At 44.9% G+C, this 22813-nt stretch overlaps 1 protein-coding gene across 1 annotated transcript in view; it reads right to left on the bottom strand.

Annotated features, from left to right (window-relative positions):
• Positions 1 to 14806, bottom strand: part of dscama (Down syndrome cell adhesion molecule a) — a 67724-nt gene extending 52918 nt beyond the window's left edge. The window contains 1 exon segment of the mRNA XM_047020940.1: positions 14590 to 14806. Coding sequence (XP_046876896.1) covers positions 14590 to 14632 — 43 coding nt within the window. The 5' untranslated portion in view covers positions 14633 to 14806.
• Positions 14807 to 22813: the final 8007 nt, after the last annotated feature.

Genomic DNA, 22813 nt, shown 5'->3' with positions numbered 1-22813 from the left:
CAGGCTACTGTCAATGTGTGTCAATAAAACACTGTGCGAAAGGAAATAAACAATAAACAAACATTCTCCAAATGCAATACGGGCTAACACACAGAGCAGGGTTCCATTTTAACAATGGAGGCCATTTTGCTCCATTTCGACACCAAATCCTCTGTTCCGCTTGCTGTTTTACAACAAGCTCCTGCATCGGAACAGACAGTTCCACTCTGCATTCATCGCCAAGGTTATTGCTGCCGCGTTCAGACCGGGAGTCTGTGCTGCTGGGATTGTGTGTTTCTTTGGGGCCATGGTGCTGCCCGCCACTGCAGTGAAAGGAAACAGAGCAGGGTGGAGAGGAGAGCGCGTGTTCACGTTGCAGTGCAGAGCCCGGAGAGAACAGCGCTAAAGATGAACTGGGAGGACCAGCACAGCACCAGACCTGATTACAAACGCACGGCATGATGGGAAACTGCGACTGGAGGGCTGCTCGCACAGCGCCGAGTGACCCCCCCCCCCCCCCCCAGGAACATGCGTGTGGATGCTGCACCCCTACCCCCCTCCCCCCACCACCTCCCCCACACACCCCAATCCAGCACTGCACCAATCCTTTTCTGAAACAGCGTAGTGTGTGCTGCATAGGCAGGCAGTTGGGGCTTCTGGGAAATCAAAGATACTAGCCAAGCACTCCATTTAGTCTGGCTGCCTTATTGTCAATATGGGGCTTTGGGGCGACTTCTCCAACACTAGTGTTTTATTTTGCTTTAATTTGGTGTGTGGAATTCACATCCAAAAAAACTGGAATTTGACCAAAAATCTAACGTCTCCTCTGCAGGACTGCTGGAGATAGTACTGTAGAATGTGGAAAGTACATTAGAGAATGTATAGAAAAGGGCATCATCTCAACTTTTAACAACTGATTTCAGCTCATACCCACGGCCTCCTGGTGAGTGGTGCCCCCGAGCAGTGCCAGGCTAGTGTGTACCCTCCCGCCCCATCCATAACCAGCCGCCCTGCCTGTGACAGCTGCCAAACCCCCCCTCGCTTGGGACAACACATTTTAGCGCTTCATAAATTCCTAACGAGGCCTCAAATCATTGGCCGCTTCCGCCCGCTGGTAAGTCAATCGGCAACGACACACCAGCTCACACGCGTGTTTGTGCACATGTCGCATTTCGGCTCTCACCCCGGACATGTAAGGAGCGTCTGGGGTGTTGGACGACGCATTGGATGTTGTTGTTGTTGTTGACAGCAGTCAGCATGTGTGGGCTTGTAAAACACAGCGTCCAGACCCGAGGTGTGGTGACTGGGACAGTGCTAAGCTGACAACAGGGAAGACAACCACTGCAGCGCTGCGACCTCACAGGACAGGAGGTGTTGAAGCCCAAACATTTACAGCTCAGTACAGAACTGTTAGATTTGCCAATTTGCCAGGACTGACACTTACACACACATTCGAGTGTTGTGCAGATTTTGGAGTGACTTGTCCGGTTCAGCAAACTATTTTTAGGGGCACTGACACACCCAGTCTGTCTGTCTGTCTTTCTGTCTGTCTGTGTACATGTGTGTGAGGTGTGTGTATATGAGGTGTGTGTGTGTGTGCAGGCGTGCCTGTGTGGTTCTTGAATGTATTTACCCTTGTGGTTAACACACAGATCAATACGTTTCAGTCTGCAGGTAGCTACGGGTGGCTCATTTCAGCACTAATACATGCTAAGAGCTAGCCTGCAGCTAGCATGCCTGCCTCCAGCAGCCATTGCAGAGGGGATGGGGGCAGTGGACTCCTACAGTACCCTGATACAGAGTCCGGCATACAGAAGTCTTGTAAGAACAATGGTCCCATAAGCGTTAGCTATTCTACTGGGGGAACAGAACAGTAGCAGTACTTTCCACTCTCCAAAGGAGAACAAAGAGCTATCAAGCCTGCTCTCAGAGTGTTCTAAAGGGGGGAGCGAGGAGAGAGAGGATTTGTCTCACGACCGCTTTTGTCTTAATCCTGCTTTTTACAGACTCATGAAAAATTAAGGTTCCTGTTTCTGGGCGGCTGATTCCGCAAGGCGAAGGGAGCCGTGATGGAGGCCGGTCGCTTCCGTGGCCCCCATCGGCACGGACAGTGTGTTGTGGAGGAGCATTCATTTTTCAAAGCATTGTCAAGGAAGACGGTGAGGGGGTGAGTGGAGGAGAGAAAGAGAGAGCTGTGGAAAGCACTCAGACAATAACATGCAGGCAGTTATTAGCAGAAAGAGGGAACGGCTGGGGGGGGGGGTGGCGGAGGGAGAGGAAAAGGGAGAGAGAGAGAGAGAGGCCACGGGGGAGGTCAGAGGCGTTCCCTTGCTCTCTTGTTTGTCTCTCTAGTAAATTTGCACTTCTACCTTTGAACACTCTCTCTCGCTCCCTCTATGTCTCTCTCTCTCCATCTCTCTCTCCCCTCTCCCCTTCGTTTGCTCTCTGTAACCTTCATCTCTCCTTCACGGTGATCTGACCTCGTCTCTCATTTCGTGGCTGGATGTACTGTACCCGCCCCCCCCCTCCACCCCCCAAGGTGCAAGAAAACAAACAACCAGAGTCGAAGTCTGAGACGAACACATAATCCTTCCAAAAGGCATTTATTTACAGTACGCGCCTGCAACCCTCTGACTGTCAGTGCAGCACTGGGAGTCGCGGAGCGATCAATGCCATTAAGACGACTCCTATCCTCGGTCTGCTGCTAAATTAGGCAGGGACAAGAGAGCATTGTCCCTTTAGACACACAAGGAGTCAGATGGCTTAGCGGTGAGGGAGTTGGGCTAGTAATCAGAAGGTTGCCGGATCGATTCCCCACTGTGCCACATGATGTTGTGTCCTTGGGCAAGGCACTTAACCCTACTTGCCTCGGGGGGAATGTCCCTATACTTACTGTAAGTCGCGCTGGGTAAGAGCGTCTGCTAAATGACTAAATGTAAATGTACATACAATACTGTTCACAGTAGTCAGCATACGACCACTAAAGATTCGACTGTGAACTTCCTCTGTAATAACTGAATGTCCTAGCCAACACAAGCAGAGTCCAGAGGAGACCGTGCGTGCGTGGGTGGGAGTTGGCAGCTACTGCGGATGCTTGTGTACACAACACCTCTAAATAAAATCTAATTAACAGATGTCATAAAATGGCGAGAGCACAGAAAATGAATACAAATGTTGCTGGGAACACTGACACATTAACGCACACACACATATCTCGCAAATGAAAGTACTTACTACAAAGGAAAGAACATATATTTGTATTAAAACGATTTTTCTACAGTAACATATCTTTTATTTTATTCCAGACCAAATTTAAGGTTTAGATAGTTGTAGAGAGAAGAAGCCTACTTCTGAGAATCTATTGATACTACTGAGGAGACCTGAGGGAAAAGATCAAAACCGAGCTGAAGGAATGATAAAACGTGCGATGAAACCCAGATGGGTTGTCTATCGACGCACAGCAAGCAGGTTACTAAACAGAAGACTTCGACAATACTTTGGTTTACGTCTCAAAGGTTTAACCCAAACACTCTTTCTTTTGTTACTCACTGGATTTCCCAACTACATTAAACTAAAACCAGTCCCACGCTTTCCTTCCCGTCAGACACGAGAGGTCTGTCGGCTGCTCTCGTTGTTATGTTTGGAGCTGTTGGATGAAGTCTTTGCCTGATGTTTCTTACACCTCATGGTGTGACTTCTTGTTGCATTGGTAGTCATTATGTTCATAAGTAAGGGTCAAGATGTGCCCTGTTATTCTAGCTGTAATTCAACCCATAGAGTCAATTTATTCAAATTCCAGCATTATTATTAATACACTGCCCCAATTCCATCAGATCAAGGGGCATAGTGTTGGTTGGTTAGCGAATATGAAAAAAACGAATATATATATAATGCTAGACATTGAGTACTGTAAAAGTAAGAACCAGTCTTAAAAGCAAACAATTGTCAAGGTGCTAATCCTGTGACTTTTCCAGGCCCAACACAGCCCCCAACCCTACAGTGTCTACGACAGGAAACACCCTGACCATCTTCAGATCCTTTCCCTCAAACATAACACCCACGTACACATACAAAAACATACAGATACCCACAAACACACTCACACACACACACATCTTCATAAAAGTAGTCACAGACACAGAAAGCACCCTGCTAAAAGCACCTGTCATGGCCGCACGCACTCTGAAGCCGCCACGTGCCAAACGACCTGTACCCAAACCTCCGATCCACATCATTTTTCCATGAGCCAAAACCACAGAGAAGCAAAAAAAAGTGATACTGTTCAATAATGAATCAAACCCATGTATAATAGATGGGCCCTTTTTATTTGTGTCTATCAGCATAGCTAGAGGGGGGGGGGGGGCGTTGGGCCTGACAGTCGCTCTGTAAGCTGGAGAAGCAGGCCAACCGTTAGGGCGAAAGAACGGCTGGCACAGTCCCGGTGTCACCTCCGGTTGGTGGTACCTATGGTGAGGGCTCTAATCCTGGATTGCTGGTGACTCTTAATGCACTCGTCCTGTCCTCTCAGGTCTGGCTGTGGCCCTGCTTCACTGTCTGCAGCCCCGGGGCTTGACAGCTCAAGGGCAGCACACACCCCCCCCCCCCCCCCCGGTCAAGGTGAGGGCGCGTGGTGTATGTACAGTATACAGCACGCTTGTCGATGCGTGTGTGTCCGTGCGTTTCACGAGAGTTCGACACAGCGAGAGAGAGAGAGCGGGAGGAGGGAGAGATGGAGAGGGACAAGAGGATGGGGGATGGTGCACAAGTTTACTGAAAGGCTGGTTTAGTGGAGAAAGAGCAATGTCAATCGCCTCACAAGAAAATGACAAAACAGGAGATAACAGATATTGAGTGTGTGTTTGCCTCCTCCAAATGCCTCTTTTAGCTCATCCTTCCATGCTTCTTTCCTGGGTGAGGATTAGAGCCAGCTCCATCAAACCTACAGAGGTGTGTCCCCTCACAGCGTCTAACTGCCCATCACCGGCTGCTTTCGAAATCGCCCAGGCGATTTATCTAAGTAAACGTGCAATCAATATTCACCAAGCTAACAGCAACATGAAAAGGCCCATGCATTAGCTCCAGCGTTAGCCCACCTATGCCATCGATGAGTCTTTACCGAGAACGGGTTTACCTCGACCAAACATCTAATCTCATACTAGAATTTGTCGACCCCCCCAAATGTTTATTTATGGAAAAACTTGGTGTTCTTGGTTTTATTTAAAGCTATTCTCCGATTTCTATTTTTGCAACTGGAATATGCTATTATGCTATATATGCTACTCCCCTATGCCTCAATCTAGGGTTAAGGTTCCATTCAACAATGCAGTTAGCCATTAGCCACAACAGCTTCACCAGGCCCAAGGCCTGGCTGGCTGATGGATGAAGAGGTTGGGTTGGCTGTTAGCCATGGCACGGCCGTCAGCATGGCGGCGGGGTGGGCATGGTGTTAGTCTGGAGCTTGGAGAGGACAGGGCCAGCCATGCCCGGTGGGGGTACACAGAGACTGGGCCACACACTGACAGCTCATGGCAGGAGCTGCAGGTAATTAAGGCTAGCACTCGGCCCTGGGCCGCCCGGGGTGAGGAGCAAGGGAGGGAGGGGAGGTTTGTAGGACAGGACAGGCCTGTGACGGTGAGTTACCCCTCCCCCCCTTCGCTCCCTTCACCCTCCCCCCCCCCCTTTATCCCCTCGATCTCTCTTCACCCCCGCCTCCGCCCTCTTCTCTCTCTTCATCCCCAACCCCCGTATTCACCCCCTCTCTCCCTCTTTACCCCCCCCTTTCTTTCTTCACCTCCCCCCGCCTCTCTTTTCACCCCCCCCCCCACCTCCCTGTTACCCCTCCTGCCCTGGGGGCAGACAGCAGTGTGAGAGGGAGGAGGAGTGCTCTGCCAGGGTGGGAGAAGAGGAGAGGAGCAGAGCAGAGAAGAGAAGAGAGGAGAGAAGAGAAGAGGAGCAGAGAAGAGGGAAAAGAGCCCCTCTCCTGGCGAATTACCGGCTCCCAATTTGCTCTCATGAATAATACTGAGCAGTGTGCTTAGTGCCACACGGCCGCTATGTAAAACCAATGATACCCTCCTCTGATGTGTGTACCCTCAGGAGGATGGGATGAAGGGCTTGCTCCTATGTGTGTGTGTGTGTGTGTGTGTGTGTGTGTGTGTGTGTGTGTGTGTGTGTGTGTGTGTGTGTGTGTGTGTGTGTGTGTGTGTGTGTGTGTGCGTGCGTTCCAGTGAGTTAGTCAATGCATCTGAATGCTCATTTACATGAGCGCTAACTAGGGGTGAGGAAATCCAGAGGGAAAATGCCCAGGAGATCTTAATCAGCTCCAGCACACAGACACTGACGTCTGAATCCGAGAAAGCGAGAGAGAGACAGAGAGAGAGAGAGAGAGAGAGAGAGAGAGAGAGAGAGAGAGAGACTGGCAGTGAACAGGCTTGAGGATGACAAAACAGAAGGAAATCCATCTGCAAGTGGACCAAACAAGCTCCGTCTAACGCCACTACGACGGACACATGAGCCGTACCAGGAAACAGGCCGACGAGATCTCATCAAGAGCTTTACACCACCGGCCCGGACTTACACAATGTTGGCACGCCGACGTTACGTAAAGACATTTGGTAATACATTAAGATCGCTATCTTTATTTCACCTCGAGATAGCAGCAAGACTCTGGGCTTATTTTGTTGACATGCATTTCACCTGAGACCAGAGGTCTCTGGGACTCATCCACATGGGACTTTCAAACCAAGAGAAACCCACAGAAGCCAAAACAATAACAAGTGTATGTCACACAGGATACGGCCGAGTGATGAACCTGTCTGTCATTATCGGGTTCCACTGACTAAAAAACATCTTCATAGGGCAGTACTCTTACGGACCAGCCTGGGAATGATGTGAGTGTGTGTGTATCTGTGTATCTGTGTGTGTGTGTCTTTGTGTGTGCATGGGTGTGAGTACATGGCAGGGCTGGTACAGACAGATCAGACATTAAACCCAGCAGGTGGGGATGAGCCAGGGGCTTATACCAAGGAGGGTCGGATAACGGTGCTAAGAACGTCCGCGTTCAGCACAGGCACCTCAGCTGCGAGGGACAAGTGGAGGGAGAACGTCATCTTGAATTGAAGGAGCTCAAGATATGTCACTGTTCGAATGAAATCTACATATTGGGCAAATGCAGCGACTTTGACGACACGTGTGCAAATCTGTGTTTCTGTGTGTGGGTATTTTCCATAGCATTTTGGATCCAGTCACCCGGCAAGCAGGAATAAAGGGCAGTGACGGGGCCTAGCGTTGCACAGAGGAATAGGGCAAATCATAGGACCTGGGGTTAAATGGGATTGTGGGTCAGATGACTAGACATCGCTGCCTTTTCCACCCGCAGCCATGCTCTAGCGCCTCGGAAAACATGCCCTCTCCCTCCTTTCTTCCCTCCCTCCCTCCCTCCATACCCCCTTCCTCCCTGTCCCCACATCCTCCTCTCTCACCATCCTTCACTTGCCTCAGAGGCAGGGCCGCTCCATCTTAAGGAAGCCTACTGCAGCAGAATCCTCCCTAATACTTCTGAGTGACAGAACCAGTCAGCCTGCTTTGCGTGCGTGTGCGTATGTACGTGTGTGTGCGTAATGTTGGTGTGTGTGTTCCTGCATGCCTGCGTGGCTTATCTATTCTCCATTGAGAAATGTTTGTCCCACAATATCAAGAGCATACCTCCACATGTGCCTCAGAGAGCAGAAGGGGACACCTAGCACCCTGTCCCCATCCCTCAGTCGTCGTGCCCCGGACACCCACCCTCCCACCGCACCATACATCACCCTGATAGACAATGGTCAAAGGAAAATAACTAGGTGATAAAGATGATGATGATAACTGGTTATACTCGCTCACCGGAAATACACTCATGATAAACCCACACATACACAGAATACAATGTAGGGCTCGATTTATGTTTGAATGTTTATTTATGTTCATTCATAAATATCCACCTCAGAAGATATTTCGAAAATGTTCAAACAGCAGAGCAGGAAGGCGTCACAGTGTCGGGTCGGCGGCCGTGTTTCCAGCCTGCCTAGCGACGCAGGCCACGCCAGCCGAGCGCATGGAAACGCATTCAGAGAGTTTAGCGCTCAGGATTAATCGAATTATAATTTAATCATCTGATCAAACAACAATTAGCATAATCATTCTGGGGAAGGCCTGATAGAATGGCAGTGCCTGAAAAAGAGTGGACCTAGGGGCTAGCAACACTTTAATGAGACAAATGCCAGAATTGTTGAAAATGTTACACACTTCTGGGTACAGACACATGATTTCTGAATACTAATTAGTGCTTGTCAGTCATTAACAGATCCCGTAGTAGGTCAAGCTTGCAATCAAACACACACACACCTTCCTGCATAAATGAGCAAACACATTCAAACCCTCTACACAAAACACACACCTTGAACATTGCTGAGTTTAATTAGAAACATTTATAAAAAAAGATTTTTATATTGGGAGTTAAATGTGATTAGGGATAATCCTAGAAAATGTACAAACTAACTAAAGTAAATGATGTCATTGTCATACTCGTCTAAACGTTTTGGGGGGAATCTTTGGTAATTTAATGTAATGTTGCATCTTGTTATCTCCTGTAATTGTACCTAAATAAAATATTAAATTGATGCTCCATCTACTTCGCCTGACTCCCATGTCAACTCAGGAGATCAATCAACTTTGTCATTTTTTAAGGGGGGGGGGGGGGGGGGTAGTACCTTTCCTTGGTGTTATAAATGAGCCTGACTTGATGTGTGTTTGTGCATGTGTGTGTGTGTGTGTGTGTGTGTGTGTGTGTGTCTGTGTGTGTGTGTGTGTGTGTGTGTGTGTGTGTGTGTGTGTGTGTGTGTGTGTGTGTGTGTGTGTGTGTGTGTGTGTGTGTGTGTGTGTAGCCCCCTGAGTCTGTGTCTCTCTGTAGAGGTCATTTTGCACTCCTTCCATTACCCCAGTGACAGCTTTAAAAATGGCCTCCCAAATATAGCTCCACAGTTAAGTGTGCGCACCACATTATATTCAAAAACAGCAGTCTCTGACCACTGGCAGACTGTCAGAGTCTTCCTATCTGCCAACTTAGACAGCACTACCATATCTCAGAGTTCCTTGCCCTGTTTGTTCATATTGCAAAGTATTTTTTCGACAAAATGATAAGAGGATGCTTTTTTAACTTCTTTACTTCTTACTTATCTTCAGTCACCCTGGGAAGCCCCAACAAGTCTAGAATAAACACCTTATCAAGCGTTATATGAGGCTAAGTTTTTGTATTCTGTCCCTTTTAGTCGACAAAACATCCTAGAAGTACATGTTGACATGTTTACTGTGCAGACAGGTAGCTGGCGGGCAGGTAGGTGCTGCTGGTCTTAATGAATGAGAGCAACAACAACCACTGCTGCTACGTCATTTGTTTTCCACTTAGACTGCATGCAAATGTTTCCATGGCAAAGTGGGGCAGTAGGCTAACGCTCTGACCACCTCCCTCCAGAACTGCAGGACTGGGTCTAAATCAAGCATTCACTTCTACATAACTTGATCTGGATTTTCTTTATTTTCACATGCGGTTTGTATGTTTTTGTGGCTGCCAGGTATGTTATGTTGTTCACAAAACACACCAGGTAAACAATATTGCACAATGTTTGATGGCTATTGAACTATTGAGGTTTAAAAAAATATCCAAGTGTCCAGGTATATAAATGGTAAACTACTACTAAGTCAGGTAGATACTACACATACATCAGCCATTTGAGATTTGAAAAATATTTAGAATGATATAGGAGGATGGGGTTGTTTGGAAGAGTAGTACTGGAAGTCAGGTCATAAAGGGACACGCGCTTATGCTGACCAATACAGTACACACCGTTTCAATGTTTCTAGGTCAGGACCTGGATATGTAGAGTATTATGTACAATCAAATTGTGGCTTAGGCTCAGTCTCTTACTGTAACACACACCCTTCACAGATATCAAATTCACCAAAAAGAAATAGCGCCCTCATATATGACATTTCATATAACACATGACTTATGGTTGCACGTGTTTAAAAAAATACGTAGTGGATCATAATTAAATATAATAATTACATTGGCTATCTATGTCTGTCTCTCTCTGTCATTTTCATTCTCATTCTCTCTCTCTCTTTTTCTCTCTCTCTCTCTCTCTCTCTCTCTCTCTCTCTCTCTCTCTCTCTCTCTGCCTGCCACCTCGCTCTTTCTTTCTCTCTGCTTTGCTGCACACCATCTCTCCGAGCATTCTGGACAAGGGTTAAATGAAACAGTTAACATTTCAATGTGCATGTGTAAACCTATACTTGAGTCTGCTCTCCTAACAGCCAAGTCTGAGGCTAAGACCACAATCAACAGATGTGGCCACTTTATATTCCTCACTTGCCATACAAACAACAGATTATCACTGTTCTCTCACATTCTTATAGTTATGGTTATGTGCAATGAATTCAACCATTTTAAATAACCTTTTTATTGTCAAACAAGATTTTAATCATATATCTCCTGGTGTACAATATGTTTAAGAATAACACTGGATGTAACCATCTGTAAATAATTACAGTAATCACATGTCCACTAATCACGTATCAGATGTATTTTTGTTGCTAAAAATATATCAATGTTATATGTATATTTTCATTTACAGTCAGCTGGTCTAGCGTAGTCTTTCTGTGTGTGTGTGTGTGTGTGTGTGTGCGTGTGTACATTCATGCATGCGTGCATTCGTGTGTTTGTATGGACCTTTCATACAGGCAGGCTCTATGTGAACTGACAGATATATACCAAAGGACACTAGTCTACACAGATCCACTTTCTGATTGGCCTGAGTGTAAACTCTGAACAGCGTTGCTTTATGTTCTTATGACAATACTTCTTGACTGACTAGATGTTCTTCATTAGACAACACATGGCTAAAATGCCCCAAACCAAAAACACTATGGGGAATATTTAGATAATCTAAATAATTCTATCTACTTTGAGATCTAAAGGGAAAGAAAATTCAAGCTCTAAATGTGACAGGTACAGTACCAAAATGTGACATATATCATTGGAAAGTACATTTGCTCTAAACAATAAAAGAGTGAATTGGGTTTTGCTCACTTAATTGTAACGACCAAAAACACAGCACCCAATTAAGTCAACACGTCTGGTATCGTTATTCCAAACCAGGGTCTTATCTTCCAGATAGGTTGATTAAAATCTCTCTCCTCATGACAGCTTTATCAAGGTTAATCTCCTCTCCTGGTTCCCTGAGCTGCGCTGGTTCTAAACGAGCAGTGTAAGTGGAGCTGACAGGTATTCAGATGCTGTGCCCTGGATATTTTTCATCTTCTAAACACAGTCCTGTAAGCAGAGGCAGACCCAGTTTGTTTGCACGTTGAATCTCTCCCAGAACATGACAAGAACAAAGCCTGGTCTCTTCATGTGCACTCATCTTTAACCGAAGGTAGGATGGAGTCACACGTTACATTGGTTCATGTTTGAATTAGCTGAAGTAACCCCACAAACTGTAGTCCTCCATCAATGTTCGCATAAATATACACACACAAACACTTGTTTCACACAGACAAAAACACACACACGCACACAACACGCACGGCGACACTAAGTGCCAATAGAGCAGCATTGCTGTATATTTGCTCTGCTTATTAGTGTCCAATTGAACGTGTGTCAGATTTGCCCTCAGGTATTGCTGAGCAGAAACAACATTATACCATCTCCCTGGTCTGTCTCAGTCTCACCATGGACAGATCTGATGTTCCCATTACATTTGGGTGTTATTTGAGATACTGTCGCAAGGGCTCTCGAAAAACCACAAGTGTCATTGAAATCAACTCTACAACAGGGAATTGTTTATGAGTGCAAATTGTATCCATAGACAAATGAGTTTGCACCTAGGCCTCAAAAATAGAAAGCTGCACATTTGATGCAACTGAATTGCGTAGAGAGAATCTGCAAACAATCGTTTAAAATGAAGTGTGGTGAAATCAAAAAAAAAACTATCAAATAAAAAGTGGTGAATGGTGAGACAGCTATATTTTGTAACATACAGAGTAACATACAATGTAAACAATACAGCACACCCGACCCATTATTAACAAGATCCCAGGCACTAGTAATGCTTCAATGTCACTAAAGTCAAATCTACAAAATGAGCACGGACAAGTTTCAGAACCTCTATAAACATATAATACCCTTCACATTCCCTCGAGATACTAACAATCTCATCTACTGTGAGTAACAGGCTGGCGAAGCACTTCCGGGGTCACCTGCACAGAGTGCAGCCTTACTCAAACCCAGCCCACACTGCGCCAACACTCATTATCCAGGTTTCCATAGAGACCACCTCAGGAGCATGTGCTAGACCAGAACCCTAAAAGCCTTTATTTCTGGAATCCAGTCTCTCTGGCCAGAAGAGGTACAAACTGTTCTAATGTAGGCTAGTGCTCATCCTATTCACATTATCTTTTTTTTTTCTTCAGCTCAGCAAAAACAAATCAGGAAGAAAATAGGCTATAACAATTAAAGAAGCTTACTGGAGTATTACGAAAAGGTACATATTCTGACCATTCATATCTATCGTTTTTACCACATTCTTTTGTTAGAACATCACAGAAATTGTATATCAGAGATAACAATTGCAATGGTACTTTATCCCCTCCAAGTAAAACTGAACCTTTTTTCGATCACGAAAAACGTGATCGAAAATCCATGCCAACAAATCAATGTTTACCACTGTCCAATCAAAAAAGGAGCTCTCCACACAACCTGGTGTGTTTATAAAACACAATGAGTCAATCTCACATTCACTGCAATCAAAAGGGGATCCTGTTTCCATTTCAAAAAATGTCCAAGCTAAAGCCCTTTAGGAGCAGCCATTTTACATCGCCACAGTCTGTACCAAACACAGTGTATGGAACCATTCACCAGAGGAGCAGCAGATGGAGATAGGGCTGAGGTGTCGTCTAGCACAGCAGTGATTGACATTAGAAATGGACATCAGCTATGGAACAGGTCCTCTCGGTTTTTGTAGTCTGTCACGCCTCAGTTGTGGGCAAAAAGCAGTGTTACTGCGCCCCTCACTCCCTCACTGCGCTCTCTCTGGAAAACAACCCCAGCCTCCCCATTCAGCCCTACAGCACTGCCACAAAATGGTTTTCTTGTCATCTTTACGCATTGCCCCTTCCTTCAGTTTGTGCTCACTTTTCCTCTTCCCCCCCCACCCCTCCATTAGTCCATCTTTCAGAAAGATCCCTTAAATGCCCCCCAATTTTCTATGTAGTTTTCTATCTGCCCCTTCCACCCTAGCCCCCCAACTCCTTGTCCTCCTTCATGCCCTCCGTTCTCTCCTACACGCTCCCCTGTATTCGCTGAGCGAGAAGTCTCCCCAAATCCAAAGCACATTTGCCTCTAATCAAAATCCATCTGTATAGGAATCACAGGCCAATCACCTTTGCTCTGTGTAAAACAATAAGAGCTTGGGAGGTTGTCCGAGGGTAACAGTAGGGACGGGGCGATAGAGGCTAGCCTCTGCTGGTTTGTGTTTTTTTTTTTTTCTCAATCCAAATGCCTCCATGTTTGTACTTCTAATATGGCGGGTGCAATGCCATGAAAAATACTGAACAAATCTCCTACTGTCCTTTCCTCTTATTTTTCCTATCATAGTTTACAGATATAATGCAAACATTATCCCATAGCTAATACTGATTATTTAATTTGATCGTAGCAATCATTTAGGAAATACTTTTCTACAGTAAAACACAAATGGCACTTTCAAGCCAAAATGTTTTCTCAATAAAAAAATCTTGTAAAAATCTATATATTTGCATAGGGAAATCATTACATTTTATTATTTGAAACAAATGGCCCTCTTTTGAATTTAATGAACATAAAAACATGCATTTGTTAAATATTTTTTAGATATGCAAATAGGCCACAATAATCAATATGTGTTTAAATAAAATTAAGTCTTCAATTAAGATAAACCTTTTAGAGGTGGAAATATACATGCTACACATGTTTTATATGAACAATAATACGACTTAATTTCCCAAGTACACATAAATTAATTGAAATTATTCATAAATGATACCTATTTTTTAAGAGCACGTTGAGAATTATTCAAAATGTAGACACATTTTGTACGTCTAATTAGGTGTTATTCCATCGAAAAAAAATGTACTCTAAACATCGTCTCGTATTCTGTGCCTTGCGTTAATCCTTAGGCCTAAATTCTTACCAACAAATAGGCCTGTCACACACTAATATTTCTATAGTTAAAAGTGGAATTAGACGACTATTTAGAAAAGCATGGTTTGATAGCTTGAATGTTTTCACATAGTTGAGGGCAATTAACCTGGATGTGACCAGAAAAGCCCGTGCAGCCAGGTCCACCCATATATGTCTTCCCATTGCTTCGTAGTCAGGACATAGCAACAGCCTGTTAGGCTAATATTTCTTAATTCAAAGAACAAATTAGTCAGGTTGTTAGACATAGAGACAAGACATGGCTTGTGCGCCAGGCTTGTTTTTGTGTAAGTGGTCAATTATCATTTAATTAAGTTAATTTTAGATGCAAAACTCACCATTCAAGATGCACTGGAAAAAGATAATAGCCAATATCCACATGCCCCGCTCCGTTCAATATCCAAGCTATGCTTTTTCTTCTTCACTCCACACTCTTCCTTTTCCTTTATATTTCTTCAAAGTGTCAATTGCAATGGATGCTGGATTGTGCAAACACGTCTCTCTCTCTTTCTCTCTCTCTTTCTCTCTCTCTCGCTCTCTCTCTCTCTCTCTCTCTCACTCTCTTTCTCTCTCTCTCTCTCTCTTTCTTTCTCTCTCTCTCTCTCTCCCTCGTCTCTCTTTCACGTTGGGAAGAGGATGTATACGCTTCTGATGATTGTCTTATGGTAAGGGCAGAGATCCAACTGTACGTCTCCCTTGAAGTGTCCACGCCGTGCCTTGGTGCAGCCTTCCCCGCGTAACGGCGCGATGCTCTGCGGAGTACGCAAGGGACTCGCCTGCTCCTTGCGCTCCGGTCCAGGTGAGTGCTGCTGAGTCAGAGCGAAGACGGGAGGTTGGAGACGCATACGCGGGACAAGCGCAGTGTGCTCAGGTGAAATTTCCAAAAGAAAATCAACAAAAGAAAACAAATTAAATACAAATTCGGATAAGAAAATAAGTAAATGAAATATATGAATAAATAATGAGAAAAAACTTTCCAGTAATAAAAATGCTAAAAGTTGATTTTGACAAAAAAAACATGGGTTTGAAGCGGAGGCAATAGTTGTTAGCTGTGCTGAAAACTCAGTCCCACAACACCGCCTCTCTCCATCCAGCAAGCAACAAGCACACGCATCTTCCCGCAGACGTAGAAATCACACTGGTCCCTGCGCTAACCTTCCCAGCCTCAGAGCATTATGGAATAACCCTCGCCTCCTCCGCAGCAGCCGCTTTTCTTCTTTATTGCCTTAAAGGTGCAGAGCGCGCAGCTATCCCTGGAACTGAGCGCGAGATTGGCTTCATCGTCTCTTCACACTCGAGGACAAGGGAAGAAGGCGTCCATCCAGAAAGAAACCGGGGAATGATGCAAAATCATGAAGAGATAATCAGTATATGATCAAACATATCTCATGGTTACTAGTCTGCTGTGAGCTAATATAATGGGCGTGGTAGGTTACACACCTGACTAGCCTGGCATTTAAAAATGTAAATGAATTTTAATTTACAGATATCAAATAATGTCTTTTTAATGTTTTCTGTATAATTGATGAGTCCCAGGGGTGTTTTGGGAACCAGCCAGCCTTTGCTTGCATTCATTAATTGACCTTGACAAACATAAGCAGGCCTTCAGGCACAATTGCAGAGACAACACTTTCCACACGGAAATATCAAGTAAATAGTTAGACACAGTATTTTTAATTAGACGTAGACATTCTTTAATCGCAAACATTCAGGAGCATCATCGGTCTCACGAGGTAGAAAAGCGGTTATGTGTAAATTCTTTAGGTTGTAGGATTTCGTGAGGGTGGGTTGTCGCTAGCACGTAACCACTTTATACACGTGACATATTAGATCAAATACTTGGTAGTTTGCAGAATTGTGAGTTGACATTTGAGCCTTTAATAAACCAAAGGCAAAGCTGACCTGCATTTTGTTATGTTCTGTGTGTACAGATGATGCTTTTATTACTATTAGAGATTGAGTTGTTTTTCGCTTTTGCCATTTAAGAAATGTTGGTTCTCCCTCCCCTCCTATCCCCTCTCTCTCTCTCTCTCTCTCTCTCTCTCTCTCTCTCTCTCTCTCTCTCTCTCTCTCTCTATCTATCTATCTATCTATCTATCTATTTCTCTCCCTGCAATGAAGGGGTGTGTGTTGTTCATCCAGTCATGGCGCTATGTTCTTATTAATCTGCACAGCCACAGTCCTCCCTACCTGCCGGTCTCTCTGCATCCTTGCCTGCCTCTTTACCTCTCCACAGACTCTGCCTTCAGCCTGCCCTTCTTTACACCCAGCTAGCCTTTTCAGATGGATTACTGTTAGAAAGTATTTATTGAATACTGAAGATTTCACCACCAATTTCCAACTGCTCTCCAAACATGGACTATTCCTACTTAGCCTGCATTCACATTAGGATGATTTATCAATGAAATTGATTTACTCTTGGTCAGGGCAATCTTTTGATTTTGAATATTCATCTGTTTAATTTCTCTCAAATCTTTCTACATTTGTTCATATTATTACCATCCCCCCTGGGACAGATTTTTAAGACATCAGGAGAGTACAATGTGGTGCTCACAGAATCTACAATATGTTTTTCACACTTGAATGAAGCAACCATACAAGGACATCTGGTGGCACATCTGTGCTGTTGGGATTCAAGGGTTGTCATATGCTACAGTGTTAAGTCTCATAGACTCACTAATCTAAATGGAGATGGCTGGTGACCAAATTACTGTTGTTTTGTGTCTCTGTGGAGCAATTTAGTTCTTGATCAACATAAGTGTCTACCAAAGGACAAATATACTCTGGGCTGACCCAGTTGTGCCCACTTCTTATCGATATGGTATGTCCTTTGTGACTAATCATATTCAAAAGCCAAATAAAACTGCATTCGATGATTCTTTTCAATGGGTTTAATCCATGTGGACTCTTTGGGTAAAGAGATCAGCTTTACATCAATGTCTGCCTGCTCATAAATCCTTCTTCCTCTAATCCCATATTTTCCCCATGATTTGCCATGAGAAGGGTATGATGAAATCAAAGGTATTATGGCACCAGATGGCAAATCATGGCAATAATCTTGTAAACATTAAAGTCCATACAGCCAATTAACATCTGGCTAATTTCAGTGCAGAAGCTAAAAATAACAAATGCAACACTTGTGTGTACACAAATGGTAACTTTTGCTTCCTGCAAGATTTTTTGTTTGTTATCCAAAACTAGATAAATGAGACCTGTATGAATGAAGATCCGCCAATTGAATAATCTTCTCGTAGAACATTCCAACAAAGGAGAGTCTTGACGGTTGTTGGCATACGGTACAATCAGGTGACCATCTCCCAAGATGCCCAGAGGCAGCCTGTTCTTCCCTGTCTCCACAGAGAAGCGCATGTAAATAAAATGGCAGGATTTGGATCAAAACACGTCTTTGTTGACCAAAATAATGGATCTGAGAGATATGGAGAGATAAAAGAGGGAAAGGCAGAAGAAAGACCGACACGGAGGAAACGTGAGAGAGCGGATTTGAAGCCATTACTTCTGTACAGTACGATGGCAAATAAAATGCGACTGCAACCGTCTGCTAAATGCATAAACGTAACCGTGAGCCAGTTCACACTACTTCATATTTGTTCCTGACAGGCTCAATACTGGAAGATAGTGAGATTATACTGTATTAGAACAGCCATTAAATATGTATATATATATACACAAGGTTGGGTGGAAGGATAACCCCCAGTAATGGAGTGTTCATTTGAATGAACTGAATTGGAAACTTCTGGGATGAGAAAGCTTGGATGCTTGGGTCAGAGTGTTGAATAATTCAAATGACATTATGGGAGAGAAAGGAAAGACACAGTTGCTTAATGTATATTCCAAGACCCCCGTTTAAATGGAATCTCACAGAATCTCTCTCTCTTCGCCCATGATTTCTGAGAGAAATGCAAGACGAAGTCACAATTCAAGTTTAATGAGTTGACATGTCTCCACAATGAAGAAATGAAAGAAACGTGTTCCCCATCGACAGTAACCCTTCGCCATTAAGGAGAGAAATAGAAGAGAACGGCCTGTCTGGGATCACATGGACTCCTACTGTAGCATACAGCAGCACACATAGTAAGCTATGTTCAGAGATCAACAACAGAGGCTCAGCCTACTAAGCTCGTATCATCTGGTCAGCTTCTCTAGTGCTTCCCCATAGGCTAGCAATGAGCTACCAGAGATTGTATCTTTGTGCTGGGCCAATCAACCTCCAACACATTTTTGAACACATTCATTCAAAAACAATGATACCATTTCAACATCATCATGCAGCACAGCACAGATTGGGTTCTCTTCCAGACTGCTGAGAAGCCACAGCTTGTCAGTGTTGGCAGCGTTAATCACCCTTCCTCAGAAGCCCCTGAGTAATTGACAGACCAAGTAGAGCTTCTTGATGGCCCACCTTACTGGATCCATAGATTGATTCTTCTCATTGACTGCCTTGCATTGCACAGCTCGATGCACTGCTGTCCAGACCTGATTGAGTAGATATGATCTTTATAGACAACGCCTATGGCATGTTGTTGACAGCAATGTACTTTAGACAAGGTATACACTGCTATGGGCACAGGACAAATACATTTATTGATACGATGGATGAATCCGTTGAAATGATATATTGACACAACACACATTGAAATTCATGATGTGGTGCAGTGGCACTGGTCATCTGGATTTGAAATGGTCACTCATCTACATTAACCTGACAGCAGTTAGCCAACAGGACATCTTCGGTAAATGCTTCCTGATCTAATGGTCGTCGCTCTGTTCAGCCTATGATAGTCCAATAGGGACTGACACGTCGTCATACTCCCAGCAGTAATAAACATCTTTGAGTTTGACTTCAATTTGCAACTGTCCAACATGGGGTGTCAGTGTTGCTTAGTAACAACGGCACATGGCTGACCTTATCGGCGCGGTCATAAAAATGTATGAAGTCCTTTTTATTCATTTTTCCCTTCTCTGTCTCTCTTTCGTTCTCTTGCTCTCTCTCTTTCTCTCTCTCTCTCTCTCTCTCTCTCTCTCTCTCTCTCTCTCTCTCTCTCTCTCTCTTCCTCTCTCTCTCATTCTCAGAAAAATAACAGGAATCACATTGAGAGCAAAAAGAAGCCGGTATTCATGTGCTCTGCGTCGAGAGTATGACAGAGAGAGAGAGAGAGAGAGAGAGAGAGGGTGTGAGAGAGGCAGGGGTGGTAATGAAGGGCTATCTGACACACGTCACAGACTGTTGTAAAAGCAGCATTGGAGAGTGGGGGTGGGGGAACACACACAGGAACGGACACATCAGCCATGACAGGCCACAAGAAAACAGGACCGCAAAAGAAGGATGCAGCCAATATGCTGGGAAATTTGAAAAAAAAATTAGCTATCAACTCAACAACAAATGAAAGATTGAAGATAAAGCGTCCAAATTTTTCAAAAATGCTATCAGCCGAGAGATATGTGCTCACTGTTCAAGGGCCCTAATATTGGATTACAAATATTAGCATACAGTGGATCATATTTGGTGGTGTGTATTTGATACCTGTGTGAGTACGGTATCAGGCAAGACCTGCAGCAGACATGCTAAGGGGCTGCCCTGTTGACTACCACACACAGTGATTTGTCAGACTAAGTGCTTTTTTTCCACCATGTCTGTCAGTGTGTCTTCACAGAGTCCCTGAGTGTTACACCAGGCTGGCTGCCTTGTAAAAGTGCCGCTCCGTCGTTCCCACAGGGCGCACAGATGTTAGGCTGGCAGCCACCCTGTCGCCGTGACAACATCTGCACAGCTGCGTCGGCGGGCTGCCACACGCAGTCGGGGCGCTCCCTCTCCCCGGCGGTGCTGACAGGAAGGCGGGGCCGGCCGGCCGGGCGCAGATGGTGCCGGGGCGCCGGGGGACCTGTGTTGGGATGGCAGAGGGGCGGAGGCAGGTAGAGACTGGCGCTCCCATCTGGCCCCGGCTGCTGGCACGCTGCCTGAGGCCATCTCCGCCGTTTACCCGGCAGAAAGGCTGTCAGAGCGGAAGTCACCCCCGCACAAAACGCTCGGCTCGCTGGGTGGGTTCACCAGGGAAGAGCAGAGCGGAGGGGGGAGATCATAACCTGCTGTCTGAGCTAACGTCAGGAGACTGCAGTAGGGAGTTGGTGTCATCTGGCTAGGCTAGGCTGTTTCCGGGCTTTTGCAGGTGAAGGACTGCTCAACTCAAGGGGGTAATCTGTGTCTGGCTATTCCGATACATCAACCCTTGTTTGCCTATTGATGAAAAAAGTGTTTTGTCCGTCTCTTCATAAACAGAGTGACTAAGTTCAGTTGAGTTCTGGATTTTAATAAGTATTATCAATCTGCAGATTGGGAGAGAAATCCAGACCTCTGACAATAAAGGACAACACAACACCAGGCTTAGGTCTCAATCATGTCTCTCTCCGCTCTGAGGGCCGGAGGACCATCTTTTATAGGGCACAAGAATGTAAACATAGTAATGACGTTACAACAGTCCCAGAGAAAGAGATTCACAGCTCCCAACACATGACCACTCAGACTAGAGAGTTCATAGTTGGAGCTCCCCTTGTAGCCATGACAAGGAACATTTAGCCAGTACTTTCTCCTGATCCCGAACATCTATTAACCCTGAAACAGACACAATCTACTCTTATTAATAGCAAGCTTACATGAGAACATACTAACTAGTATCCAATGACTAGTTATATTGATTAGTGAATCATGTAAGCACACAGGAAATCGCAATTTCTTCCACACTATCCTTTGCCTTGCTGCATCATCAGCAGGATAGTGTGAGCACTGGAAAAGGAGGGTATAGCAACATCAATAATCACAGCAACAAAGAAGAAGGAGGATTCATCCCATTCACCCCCGTATCCACCTAACTGATATCCAGAAAGCCCATTTTGTGCCATGTCACTGGGCAGTAACAAAGACCTCATAGACACTAATAGCTCCACGTCAACCAAACAATGCTTCTTCTTAACAAAGACACACAGAATGCCCAAGTTAAACCAGGGTTTTTTGTCTGCTTCATTTAGGCCATAGTCTTATCTCACCCCCCAGGAACCAGCAGAACCCCCAGGGGAGTGCCGTAAACATCAAGACGACAACGAGTTGATTTAGGACAATCAGAGCACAGGAGGGGGAGGGGCGCCAGGACAGTAGTGACCACCGCAGTGTAGACCGTGTCAGAGGGGGGTTAGGGTCTGACCTGGGACGGCTGTCCAGGGAAGAGGGTGGCGAGGAAAAGAGCTTTACTGAAGGACCATGTGTTCAGATGCTCGCACACCCTCCCCTCCCCCATTCTCCTCCTTAATCTCAGGCTGGCCCTCCCCTCCTGGCTTGTAATTACTCTGCGTCCAATATTGCATGGAAATGCAAACAGATGCCCAGTGTCTAAGACAGGCATTATGTTCTTAGCGGATGTCCGGGTATTGCTGGTTTCTGCCAGGCCGTTGTGTAAGTGCGTGGTGACGGGGAATAGCAATGCAGGCGGGGCAAGAAGCAGCACAACAGGTGGACATCTCCAGGCCTATGTCACCACACCCGGGCCAAAACAAAACCAGGGCTTGTCTGGTCACCGAAATCTGCGTTTATTCTGAGTGACTTGATGATGAGAGAAAGGTTCAAAGAAAGCTGGGGACATACTTTAGGTTAAACATTTCTGTTTCAGAAACTGTCACCTTTAATTCTTTCGTCTTTGTTTCCAGGGTTCCTGTCCTTAAACTCAACAACTAAACGCCTTGTACACATAAAGGAAGATTTTGAGAATCATATTTAGGGAACATTGCACCGCAGGAATAACAACCTCCGTTTTATTTTATAACATGTTGCTCATCAAGAATTCAAAACCTGAGAAGCCCAGGACTTCATTTGCTATCAGAGAATGTGTCAGTCACTGGGACTCTGGGAAAAAAGTGGTTTGTCAGAGCCTGAGGGACCCACACTGACCTAAATAGAAAATTGTCAACAGCAACACATTGACAAAATAAAAGAGGGCATTGGGGAAGCAAACATTTAAATCTTGACCAGAGTCTCAGTTGGAATAGTATTCAATCTCTTCCAACATTAAATCATGGTGGTTTACTACATCACTCAGTGGGATGTGTATATGTTTTTTTTTGTCAATATTCTAATCTTCTGTTGTTTTCCACGACAGCGAGAAGGATACGTTGTTTCTTTGCTTAAGGAGCGATGATCTGTTAACTAGCTAGCTTATCTATAATTCCTTTGTTTTTTTTCATTCTTAGGTTTAAGACTTGGAAGTACACGAAGCAAGCAGATATGTGCTCCTTGTTGTTGTTAATGTTGTCAATATGTGTTTTACATAGAGTTTATTTGTCATTACTGGAGGAAGATCCTTAAGATTAAAGACTCACTCCTCAAGTAAAGAGGATTTGAAACTCTGAGTGTTCTGTATGTAAGTCCCTCTCTAACGATGATCCCATTCTTATCTGCCACGTAGCCTCTCACTGGATGTCAATAAAGTGAAGTGCCCTCAGTTGGTCAAGATTGGTAGTGCAAATAAAAGTACAATTTTGATGCAAATGGTGGAAGGA

The sequence above is a fragment of the Hypomesus transpacificus genome, chromosome 5 (assembly GCF_021917145.1).
Source record: "Hypomesus transpacificus isolate Combined female chromosome 5, fHypTra1, whole genome shotgun sequence".
In the NCBI taxonomy this organism is placed as follows: domain Eukaryota; kingdom Metazoa; phylum Chordata; class Actinopteri; order Osmeriformes; family Osmeridae; genus Hypomesus; species Hypomesus transpacificus.
The sequence above is the reverse complement of the archived record's forward strand: the minus strand, read 5'-3'. Positions and strand labels throughout refer to the sequence as shown.